The sequence below is a fragment of the Heterodontus francisci genome, chromosome 2 (assembly GCF_036365525.1).
Source record: "Heterodontus francisci isolate sHetFra1 chromosome 2, sHetFra1.hap1, whole genome shotgun sequence".
NCBI lineage: Eukaryota > Metazoa > Chordata > Chondrichthyes > Heterodontiformes > Heterodontidae > Heterodontus > Heterodontus francisci.
This window is the reverse complement of record NC_090372.1, coordinates 161,048,353-161,061,430: the sequence shown is the minus strand read 5'-3', so window position 1 is coordinate 161,061,430 and position 13,078 is coordinate 161,048,353. Positions and strand designations below refer to the sequence as shown.

The following is a 13,078-nucleotide window of genomic DNA, read 5'->3' as shown; positions in this document are numbered from 1 at the left end:
ATCCTGCAGCGAGTAACTCACCTCCTGACTCCCCAAAGTCTGTCCACCATCTACAAGGCACAAGTCAGGAGTGTGATGGAATACTCCCCACTTGAATGGATGGGTGCAGCTCCAACAACACTCAAGAAGCTCGACACCATCCAGGACAAAGCAGCTCGCTTGACTGGCACCATATCTACAAACATTCACTCCCTCCACCACCAACGCATAGTGGCAACAGTGTGTACCATCTACAAGATGCACTGCAGCAACTCACCAAGGCTCCTTCGACAGCACCTTTCAAACCCGTGGCCTCTACCGCCTAGAAAGACAAGGGCAGCAGATGCATGGGAACATCACCACCTGCAATTTCCCCTCCAAGCCACACACCATCCTGACTTGAAACTATATCACTGTTCCTTCACTGTCGCTGGGTCAAAATCCTGGAACTCCCTTCCTAACAGCAATGTGGGTGTACCTACCCCTACACGGACTGCAGTGGTTCAAGAAAGCAGTTCACCACCACCTTCTCAAGGGCAATTAGGGATGGGCAATAAATGCTGGCCTAGCCAGCGACGCCCACATCCAACAAATGAATAAAAAAATTGCCTCCATCCTTCATTCATTCCTTCATCATCGCTGAGTCTAAATCCTGGAACACCCTACCTAACAGCAATGTGGGAATTCCTTCACCATATGACTGCAGTGTTTCAAGAAGGTGGCACACCACCATCTTGTCAAGGGCAATTAGGGATGGGCAATAAATGCTGACTTTGTTAGCGAAGCCCACATACCATGAAAAAAAAAGTTCCCTGTCAATTAGTTTCATACTAATTAATATTCATTTGTATCAAGCTCTGTCATTGGCATACCCATATCTCAGTGGAGTATACGGACACAATGCAATGTACAATTTAAAATGTAGTCAATTTTCATTCTTGAGCTTAGTAAGTGCAGAAGAGTGATAAATTGCAGCTTTGTAGGAAAATGCTCTTCCTCTCCCTGTGCCAGTTGTGTGCCTGCACTCCCTATGCAGCATGCCACTGAATCAATCCTCTTTATCGGGAGAATGACTGCTGATTACATCATTTAGTGAACTCTTAGGCAAGACTGTGAAGGAGCTGAATCGACATATATGGTTGAAGTGCCAAGCCTTGTCAAGTGCCTGGGTTAATAAGTGTAGCTACTGATGTTAATTCAGCTGCCTCACAATGATGCATTCAGTAACTTCTCCCAACCAGTGTCCCAAGGTTTGCTGTATAATTCATAGAATCAAAGAATCATAGAAAATTACAGAACAGAAGGAGACCACTTGGCCCATCATGTCCACACCGGCTGTCAAGCTGTCATCCAGCCTAATCCCACTTTCCAGCTCTTGGCCCAATACCTTGTTGGTTACGACACTTCAAGAGCATATCCAAGTACTTTTTAAATGTTTTGATGGTTTCTGCTTTTACCCCCTTTCTGGCAGTGAGTTCCAGATCCCCACCACCCTCTGGATGAAAATAAAATACCCTCAAATCCCCTTTAAGCCTCCTATCTCTTACCCCAAATTTATGCCCCTGGCTATGGACTTCTCAATCAAGGGGAAAGGGCCTTCCTATCCACTCTATCTAGACCCCTCATAAATATATACACTTCAATTAGATCTCCCCTCAGCCACTTCTATTCCAAAGAAAACAACCCTAGCCTATCCAATCTTTCCTCATAATTAAAATTCTCCAATCGAGGCGACATTCTCGTAAATCTCCTCTGTACCCTCTCTCGTGCAATCACATTGTTCCAATAGTGCAGTAACCAGAACTGCACTCGGTACTCCAGCTGTGGCTTAACCAGTGTCTTATACAGTTCCAGCATAACCTCCCCGCTCTTATAGTCTATGCCTCGCCTCATAAAGACCAGAAACCTGTATGCCTTTTTGACCACCTTACCTGTCCAGCTGCCTTCAGGGATCTGTGGACATGCACTCCAAGGTCCCTGTGTTCCTCTCCACTTCTCACTATCCTAACATTTATTATGTATTCCCTTGCCTTGTTAGCCTTCCCCAAATGCATTACCTCACACTTCTCCAGATTGAACTCCATTTACTACTGTTCCACCCACCTGACTCATCCATTGATATCTTCCTGCAGTCTACAGCTTTCCTCTTGATTATCAACTACATAGCCAATTTTTGTATCATCTGCAAATTTCTTAATCATACCCACTAAATTCAAGTCCAAATCATTGATATATACTGCAAAAAGCAAGGAACCCAGTACTGAGCCCTACACAACCCCACTGGAAACAGCCTTCCAGTCACAGAAACATTCATTAACCATTACCCTTTGCTTCCTGCAGCTGAACCAATCTTAGATCCAACTTGCCACTTTGCCTTGAATCCCATAGGCTTTTACTTTTGTGACCAGTCTGCATGTGGGACTTTCCCTTAACACATCTGTTCTGACTGTCTTTGATTAATCTGTGGCTTTCTAAACTAAGATTTATCCTGTCCGTCAGAATTTTTTCCAATAACTGTCCCACCACCAAGATTAGGCTGACTGGCCTCTAATTACTCAGTCTATCCCTTTCTCCTTTTTTAAACAATGGTACATTGTTAGCTGTCTTCCAGTCGTCTGGCACCATGCCTGTAGCCAGAGAAGATTGGAAAATGATGGTCAGAGCCTCTGCTATTTCTTCACTTGCGTCCCTTAACAGCCTAGGATACATTTCATTTGGGCCTGGGGAATTTATCCACTTTCAAAGATGTTAAACCCACTTAATACTTCCTCTCTTACTATGTTAATTTTGTCTAATATTTCACACTATTCCTCCCTGATTGCAATGTCTGTATTGTCTCTCCCTTTTGTGAAAACTGATGCAAAGTATTCATTAAGAACCATACCAACATCCTCTGCCTCCACACACAGGTTCCCCTTATGTTCCCTAATAAACTCTACTCTTTCTTTAATTATCCTCTTGCTCTTTATTTATTTATTTATTTATAAAAAATCTTTGCGTTTTCCTTCATTTTACTTGCCAATTTTTTTTAACATACTACATTTTAAAAAACTGAACATAAATACTTCAGATTACAATTCCTAATTGCAGGTCGTTAATTCATTCATTGACCAATTTAATTTGTAAAAATATAGCTAAAATTAACTATAGAAAATGGTTAAAAATATAAACGTCCAAGCACACTGTCAAGAAATCATGCTCATGGAGGAAACCTCCATTAAACTTTTAAAAAGGAAAGCTGGGATCTTACATTTACATTTTAAAAAGCTGGCAGCCAAAATGATCACCACAATTTGCACTGAAATACCTCACATTCCTGAACATCAAATCGGAGATGCATGTCTAATGAGGTTACATTCAGGACAATGCTTCATGCTTCACTTCTAATGGCAAAATATTCAGAACCATCTTGGAACATTAACAGTGCAGACGTACCTCCAGGGGTTTAACACTGAAACAATGAGACCCGAGAGAGATTGAGAATTCCTAATGTGTATCCTATGTGGGCTTGTCCAATCTACACCTTCTCCTTTGTTATCTCTTGCCCCATCCCCACCTCACTTGCTTATAACCTGTGACATTTCTAATATTTGTCAGTTCCGAAGAAGGGTCACTGACCCGAAACGTTAACTCTGCTTCTCTTTCCACAGATGCTGCCAGACCTGCTGAGTGGTTCCAGCATTTCTTGTTTTTATTTGATAATTCCTAGACTTGAATCTAATTAAATTGTAAACGAGGACACTACACAATCATGTGATCGCCTCCCCATCTGTGAAAAATTAGCAGTCTTTTGCAAAAGGACAAGCTCCTGAGACTTCGAATGCGACAAGCTTGGAGTGCTAACCAAACAAGACCCCGGTGGGACTATGCGTGTCTCTCTGTCTCTTTTTCTCCAGCAAGTTTTGAAACCTGTCTGCAACTGTGGACCATCCAAGTCTACCATTTCTACAGACTGAGACCCTGGGGAAGAAAGCCACCTACAAATCGGTTTCCAAGAAAAACCTGAACCAGGTGGGCCAGCCACAGAGTGCACTTCTACCAGCCAGAGACTTCAAGGTCACAATTTCAGCTGGAAGACAACAGAATGACCAGACCCCACAAACTGTACGAAGAAGGGTCACTGACCCGAAACGTTAACTCTGCTTCTCTTTCCACAGATGCTGCCAGACCTGCTGAGTGAATCCAGCATTTCTTGTTTTTGTTGTATATTATTTTTACTTGTTCTGGATTCTCATCCAATCCAAACTGTTCCTTATCACTCTGCAATCTATTTGTTTGTGTATTATTCTCATGTGCGTGTGTGAGTGAAATGTAGCGTAGTTAATTACTTCTTGGTTAAGTACAAGAAACTCACCCCGTTCTTGTTTAAACTCAAGAAAACCTGTCCGATTGGTTCTTTTATGAACACAACAAAGATAAAAAGTAAAACACTCACTGAAGTGGTAAGCACATCCACTGTTTTAAAAGGAATCAACCCTACTGTGGTCAAGCAAAGAGAAGGGCAAAAGGGGAGCCTTGTGACCCCTCCTGATCGTAACACCACTAAGATAAAACTGCAATTTTCCAAATGCTAAGTTACAGCAAAATGTTTACTCAAAAGATGAGTAATGAAGTTTTATTTCATAACCTCTACAGCAGCTGACACACTGGAATTGAACTCCAGGAAGTTTTAGAAACAGTTTGTTTGAAAATGTAATTTGTAGTATTATTTTCTTCAGAGTTTGCCCTGTTTGTGCTCACAAAATTAAACTGTATTTTACAGTCAGATTGCTGCCACTAGGTTAGAATTTAATGAGCCTGCTGCTGGTCCTGGCGGCGGGCCCAGAAAAAGGCACTGTTCCCACTCATCACATGGGCAGCTGCCCCACCTCGATTACGTGACGGGCAGTCATTTTGCATTAGGGAGGCACAGGACTCCCCCTATCATGTGGTGGGGGTGGGAGGCAAGTCATTGATTACAACCTCTGATGTCTCCAGAACAGGTACTGGCACCATATTTAAAGGGCTGCCAGCCCTGCATTCACTCCTGTCTTGGATTCATTTTCAGCTTTGTGCAGCCTAAAACTCTGTCTGACTGGTTCCTGTACCCCACCATGCAACGAGGAGGCAGAAGACGGTGGCCAAGGCATGACACAGGGTGGTCCCACTGTTCAATGATGCCTCCCTGCAGATTCTCCTCCAGGCTGCAAGGGAAAGGCAGGAGGTTCTCTTCCTCCACAATGGCAAGGAGAGGTCCTCCCGCCTGACCAAGCAAGCCTGGGTGGAGATCACAGAGGAAGTCAGCAGCCATGGGGTCACCCAAAGGAACTGGGTCCAGTGCAGGAAGAGTGTCAATGACCTCCTGCGTTCAAGTTGCGTGTTCCACATCAACTTCCTTTCTGAGCATTGCATGTGACTACGCGAGAGGTTGTGCAACATGGGGAAGGTCGCAGTGCTGCGGCATTGGCTGAGTGGCTAGGGTTCTGTCTCCTCCTGACAGATACATGGCTGTCTCTTGGCCACATGCCATCTTCCTTCATAGCTCACCTCCTTTAACTCTCCTGACTGCAAGTGTTGGCATGAGAGATATCAGATCCCCCATTAGGGGAAGAGGGGCTGACATGATCAGAACTGTCTGTCATTCTCTATGATCTCCTTCCTTCCTCTTGCAGGATAAGATGGCCCATAACAGGAGGGAGATTGCCCGGACTGGCAAAGGACTCCCAGATCTGTGCCCACTCCCTCTGGCAAGGAACAGGCCTTGGAGCTGGCGGGCACCCAGGGCGGCCATGCATTATCAGACAGGAAGACGGGGACTCCTGTGCAAGAGTATGAGTATTGACTGCTGTCGGCATTCACATTATTGTTGGCGACCCACATCACACATGGTTGGCATCAGGAGATATACGCAGCCTAACCCATATATTTTTGTGTTCTGTCATACAGGTTGGCGTTTGCAGGGGTCCGCAACCACAAGAGGACAGTCATCCACCTCTGACAAGGATGCACACTCAGAGGATGCACCATCCCATGACTCTCTTGCACCCTCCACCAGCGCAGATACTTTCACCTCAGTGGGTACCCACTCGACATTAGAATCAGGGTCACAAGCTGGTGAGAACACTGCAACGCACCCGGGCAGCTGGTGGAGACTGAGATAACCAAGGCTTCCAACATTCAGAGGACTGTGGGTTGCCAGGCCTAAGCTCAGCCCTAGAATGATGACGAGCCTCTGGTGTCAACAGCACAGGCCATGCTGGAGTTGCAGACAGAGATAAGGCAACTTTTGGCGGTGATGCCAGAGGTCATGCGCAGCCACGAATGGATGATGGAGGAGTTCATCCATGCCATGACTACTGCCATGTCTCAGGCTTATGAGCGCATGGCTTCCTCCAATGAGAGGGTGGCGACTCTCATGGAGAGCCAGATCCTACAGATGTCTGTAGACCTGCACACCATTACCTTGGCCATGAGCTCAACGCAGCAATGGCAAGGCAAGAGAAGAAACAAGAGCCTGGATCGTTATCCAACTTCTAGTCCTTCTCTGGTGAGTAGGGAGGCTCAAGAGAGCCTTCAAAGGGAGAAGGAGGAGAAGCTGTGATCCCCATCTGGGGGCTCCCCTCAGGGTGCCCAGAGTGTGGACGTCGGCTCCTCAGCCCCTTCGCCAGTGAGCCCAGCTCCAGTAGCCATGACGCCTGAGCAGAGTCCTGCGCCTGTGCAGGCCACAGGCAGCCTAAGGAGACGTGCCCAAAGTCATCACAGGCCAGGGGGTAGCCTGCCTCCAACCCAGCTGCTGCTGCAGGTATCACACTGCAGAGCAGCACCTGCAAAGGTATTAAAAAGAGCACATAGCCACACTTACAGTGCCATGGGTGAAGCATATATGTTTTGTTGTAGATAATTAAAATATCCTTTGTTCCAATCATTATGCTTCATTGCCTGAAAGCTCTGTGCTATTATGCCTTAATTGTGAACTGCTGACCTCCACCTTCCCACTTAGAACTGTGCCAGTGTGACCACAGCCCTGATTAACATACCAATGTGATGACAGTCCTCTAACACATGGTCTCCCATGGTCACTAGCATGCATTGCAGCCGCTCGCAAGATACGGACCACAAATATAGCAGAGCCGACATACTTCAGGCATTAAAACGAGCCTTTATTTCACTCTTTGTGAATGGACACGAGGAGGACTGTAAATGAGTCATTATGAAGTTGTCTCTTGCCTCCTTCGCACATTGCTTCACCCTGCTAGCCCTCTGCCTTGGCACCTGAGGATGTGACAATTCCGACCTCGCAGTCGCTGATGGAGTTCAGGGACCAACCTTGATGTTGGCCCACCCAGCAGCGTAAGCAAACAGACCCATCACACAGCAGTTTGCTAACCCTATACTGATACCTCGCGAAACCCAACCCCACCCCCGCAACTCACACTTATCCCCCTTGCAGAGCCCCCATGACCCCGGACCCCCTTGCAGAGTACACAGCAACACAGTCCCACACTGGCCTTCAAACCCCCTCTTCTCCTATGCAGCAGTGCTCAAATCTGCCTACCCGTCGTGGCACTGAAGCCTTTCTCCTCAGTGCTACCTATTTTCATCAGTTGGGAATCCGGAGCCGCTTGACTGCTGCCCACCATTCACAAAATCACTCATTACATCACTTATAATTATATTTTAATGCATGTAAATTGCCATTTCAGCAATTTTGTTCCTGGTGCTTTGCGGCGGCAATGCCGACATTGTCTCTCCCCGCCACTGACAAAATCCGAAACTGATGTCATAATGCCAGATTTCCGGGTGGGCGGTTGCGTTGCGATTCTCCATCCCCCCCACGCCACCAGGCCTGCCCTCAATTGCGGCGTTAAATTCAGCCCACTATATTCAACTTTGTAGCTTGGGTGAATGGAAGAAGAAAGAAATCATCATACACATGTTAAACATGTAAAAATTAATTTTTAGCTAACATTCCCTTAAGGCATGGTTATAAGATTTTGCTTGGAGAAACAATGATAGTGTCTTAAATGTGAATTCTTGCTATGTGCAGTAGTATTGTTATTTTTAAATCTTTGAACCTTTACAATGAACCCTTTGTAATGTATCATTTCAAGAACACTGCTTTTGCAATGCCATGTAAAGAGAATATTCAGAGCTCTCTCAGTGCTCACTATGCTTTCCAATTAAATCATAAAGAACTATTTTGGTCAATGAAAAGAGAATTTTTAGATCTTTAAACATGCATATGAAATTCTTCCCTTTATCCAATTTATAAATCTCTTGCATTGAATTTAAATTACAGTAAAACCTACAAAATTCTGATAAGTTCAAATTCTACTCAGTTTTATCTTTTTAGATGAGCAACTTATCATCACTCATTGAAGTGTAATTTATACAAAATATGATGGCTAATTGATGTAATTTTTTTATGGCACAGTGATTAGAACAATTTCTCAAAATGGTCCCTGAGCTCTGAGCGTTGCGATGTGGACATTAGCTCAATGTGAACATTAGTAAAAATTATGGATTTGGTTCTAAAATTGTTAACTGTTCTTATAATAGACTAAGTGCTAACTTACATCCATGAGTCTTAAAGAAGATGGGGAATGAAATGAATTACATTTTAACTGAGATTTTCATAAGCTCAGGAAAAAATCCTCAGGAAATTAACACAGCCTCATTATACCTAGAAATGTCTGCTGCCTGCCCTCAGGGAATCAATGTAAGTTGACAGGTGCTACACAAACAGATTTCTCCCCCGATCTGCATACTAAAGGAAAACGGAAGCCAGGATAGGATCAAGTAACTTCAACGGCTTCACAATTCATCACAGAGCAGAATATAAGAATCAAAACACCTCCCCACTCCTCTCACCCCCTTCCCCTACGAGCAAAACTTTGACATAAGCAACATAATTTCAAATGGATCCCCCACACTAATTGCACTAATTCTATGCTATAAATTCTATGTTTGCCAGGATGAGATCAGAACAAAGCAATTTAAAATAATATGAAAATTCTAAATGTCTTGCAACTTACTGTAGGCCATAACATGTTGAAAGGGCCACAGCGGATTCTGCATTTCCTTGGATTTTGCCATGGTAATAACAGTGTTCTCCACCCTGTAATTAAAATGAATTAATGTCACTATGCATCATGCTCTGTACATTTAGAGATTTCACTGGAAACCATCAGTATCAACACTAAAATGTCGAATTACAAAATTAACACTAGATTTTTTGGTTATATCTGCCCAAATTAATCTAAATCACAGTTTGACATATATAATAATCAGCTATATTCAGGTGGAAAATTTCATCATTTATATATCAAAAAGACTACTTTTCCGGTAGTTGCAGGAAAAAATATCAGATACTAATGCTATGGACTTGGTACTGGTTGTCCTGCAAGGTGAGATTCCTTTCAGCTAATAAAGAAAGTACTGATGACTGTTATGAAAATGTAAACAGCTCAGACTATCCCTCAGTCTCAGCATAAAACAAGATATAGGCACAAAGGCAGCACAATTATAGAATTAAAAATATAAACATTGGCCATGAAATTTTAAGTAGTTGAAGGCATGCAGCACATTGATATGAATGTTAAGAACAATCTCCTGACATCACAGCACAAGTTAACCAATTTTAAATAAATGGCTTCACACCTTGGCTATAAAAAGGGGAGAAGAATTCCAGGCATTTAAACTTTATGTCTCTTGATATAAATTCAAGGTTTATGGAAGTATGAAACGAGAAAAGATCAGCTGTCGTATCAAGCCTGTTTTTTCCAGTTTGTACCTTCTCCTCAACTCATATAAGCTCCTCTAATGAGACAAATTACCACAGGAACATTTAAAACTTTTTTCTGACCCAGTATAATGTAGAGAAGTGCAGTATATTGTGCTAATATTGCAATCCATATTCTTCCCATAATTCCAACAGGACTACAGCCACAGTGTTTCCTCTTTTGTTGAATCATTGATGTCTCTAAATACTTTTATAGTTTTCGGTCCTTTGCTAAACAATACTCAACCAGTTCCTTTTTAAATGAGTCGATGCAGCACCTGCTTTTGATGGAGGAATTCGTAACTAGGAAACAAAATCTCCCAGTCTCTAGTCAAATCTTCTATTTAGCATCGTGACCACAATTTAATTGAATAAACAGCTTTATTATATGGTCTTTAAAAATCTTAATTATGCTTTCTCTCAGTCACCTTTTCTCATAATGAGATTCTCAGCAAATGGCCAATTAGCACACCCAATCTGTCACTTCCACCTGTTTCAATGGACACACATCTGTTGTGGGCACAAGTCATAGCTCATGTTCCAATATGCATCATCTTACATTTTTACACATTAAAGGACCAAATCCCCAGCCGCATGTGCCAAAACTGCAGATGTGCAAGTGGCAAAATGGAAGTGAAAACCCTGGGCCAGGGCTGAAATTCAGGCTCTTCCTGTTAAGTGCTTACTGAAGTGCTCACATCCATTTCATGTGTTAGCGTCACTAAGCCCCCAGATTTAATTCAAAATTATTCAAATAAGCACCACCCACAATTTGCCAGGACTTGTGTTGGATTTGCTCTTTTTGCTTTGAATGGAAGGGAAGTTTTGTGGGAACTCAAATAGCCTTTGAAGTTTTTTTGTAACAATGGTGACAGTACCTTTTTTGTGCAGTGTTCTTGGTGAGATTTCCACCATTCAGAAATGTTTATGAAGATGTTAATTTGGCAGCCTTCTTTGCTCACTGAAAGGAGGCATGTCAGAGAAATGAGCACGCTGATCATTCTACAGCTTTTGGCACATTAACTTACCAATTATGCAGGACAACTGCCTTAGCCTGCTGCAGGTCAGCTGGACAGAGATGGCAGTACAAGTGGTTGGCAAGATTACCACTAATCTCAATTGTTATGAATATAGCCCTATCCCAGCTAGCACTGCAATGTCGGGCACTGTGCTCCCCATATATGCTTCACAATGGTGATTAATGCACTGGTGAGAACCTTTATATCCTTTCCCACTGGACACCATAACAAGATGTCCAATATCCCGTGGGAAAGTTCCCAGGATGAGTTTCCCCCTGCCAGCTCAGCTGATTTATTTTCTTAACTTTGATAAGTAGGTAATGTTCAATAAGTGCATTCAAACTACAGAAGGATATCGTACGTGGAAGAAGGGTCCTTAGCCATGGTAACAGGATAACTTGAATTGGCAAACTCATAGATTGCCTAGGGAGGAGGTGTGCAGAGATTAAGAATTCTGAGATTTTAATTGATGTCTTGCTTACAAAATGGCATCAGAGGAAACGGACAAAAATATTGTTTTAACAAAAGGATTTTTCTCTTAGATCGTGAGAAAAGAAAGGTAGAACTCTGAAACAAGACAGGCTAACAGGGAAGATGTGAAGACATCGAGGGAATTTCAGACTTCCTGGTATGAAAATGTTAAGTGGTTAATGGGCAGTGCAGTAGTTAACAGGCTACATTGTCGGTGAACATTGCATAGCAGTAAATGATTTAGGAAAGAGACTGAATAAGTGATAGCGGATTTCGAGGAGACAGATTGAACGGTGAATGATTTACGAGAAGACTGGACTGAACAATAGAGATTTGGAGAGGGGATGACTGGGATTTCGGAAAGTTGACTGAAGACTCGGGCAAAAGGGTATGTTTCCAGTAAGTTTTTAAAGGTTATCCTTTCAAACTAAACATGGGGCATTTGGGGACTGAAGATCCAATTTTGTCATAATAGGTTTTTGTGGCCATATAGCTTATGCCTCGCCTGTCAAAAAGATCTCCAGCCACCACAGCTGGCTTCTCTCCAAGTTCTGATAATTACATTATGAAATCAGTCACTTTCTTTCTCTTGAAAACTGTTTGGATCTATAATGTATGACAGACACATTTTAGAGGCAATACATATATCTGGAGACTCCATCCCCCTAATTGCCCACAAAGAAAAACGAACTTGCATTTATTTAGCACCTTTCACATTCTCAGGACAACCCAAAGCACTTCACAACCTGTGAAATACTTTATGAAGTGTAGTCACAGTCTTAATGTAGGAAATCACAGCAGCCAATTTGCACAGAATAAGGTCCTACAAACAGTAATGAGATATATGACCGGATTGTCTTTTTTAGTAAGTTTGGTTGAGGGATAAGTGTTGGCCAAGATACCAGGGGAATACCCTCCTCTTTCTTGAATGGTGCCGTGGGATCTTTTACATCCAACTGAAAGACAAATACAGCCTTGATTTAACATCTCATCTGAAAGACAGCACCTTTGATTGTGCAACACTCTCTCAGTACTGCATTAATGTCAGCCTAGACTTTGCATCGATGACTCTGCACTTGAGCTTGTGGTGTATATGGACTTCCAAAAGACATTTGATAAAGTGCCACATAATAGGCTTGCCAGCAAAGTTAAAGCCCATGGAATAAAAGGGAGTGTGCAGCATGGATACAAAGTTGGCTGAGTGACAGGAAACAGACAGGCATGGTGAATGGTTGTTTTTCAGACTGGAGGAAGATATATAGTGGGTTCTCCAGGGGTCGGTATGAGGAAGACTGGTTTTCATGATATATATGAATGACTTAGACTTGAGTGTACAGGGCACAATTTCAAAATTTGAAGATCACACAAAACTTAGAAGTATTGTGAATTGTGAGGAGGATAGTCATAGTAGAATTCAAGAGGACATAGATGGAATGGGCAGACAAATGGCAGATGAAATTTAATACAGAGAAGTGTGAAGTTATGCATTTTGGTAGGAAGAATGAGGAGAGACAACATAAACTAAAGGTTACAATTTTAAAGGGGATATATGTGCACAAATCATTGAAGGTGGTAGAGCAGGTTGAGAAAATGGTTAAAAAGACATATGGGATCCTGGGATTTATAAATAGAGGCATAGAGTACAAAAGCAAGGACATTCTGATGAACCTTTATAAAACAATCATTCAGCCTCAACTAGAGTATTGTGTCCAATTATGGGCACTGCATTTTGGCGACCACATTCTGGAAGTGGTTCAAGAGTTCACCTACCTAGGCTCAACTATCACCAGTAACCTGTCTCTAGATGCAGAAATCAACAAGCACATGGGAAAGGCTTCCACTGCTATGT

General features: G+C 42.8%; 1 protein-coding gene across 6 annotated transcripts in view; it reads right to left on the bottom strand.

Annotated features, from left to right (window-relative positions):
- Positions 1-13,078, bottom strand: part of adam22 (ADAM metallopeptidase domain 22) — a 430,588-nt gene that overhangs the window by 288,198 nt on the left and 129,312 nt on the right. For all 6 annotated transcript variants that reach the window (XM_068013002.1, XM_068012995.1, XM_068013011.1 and 3 more), the window contains exon 5: positions 8,994-9,076. In XM_068013002.1, coding sequence (XP_067869103.1) covers positions 8,994-9,076 — 83 coding nt within the window. The remainder of the gene's footprint in view (positions 1-8,993; positions 9,077-13,078) is intronic.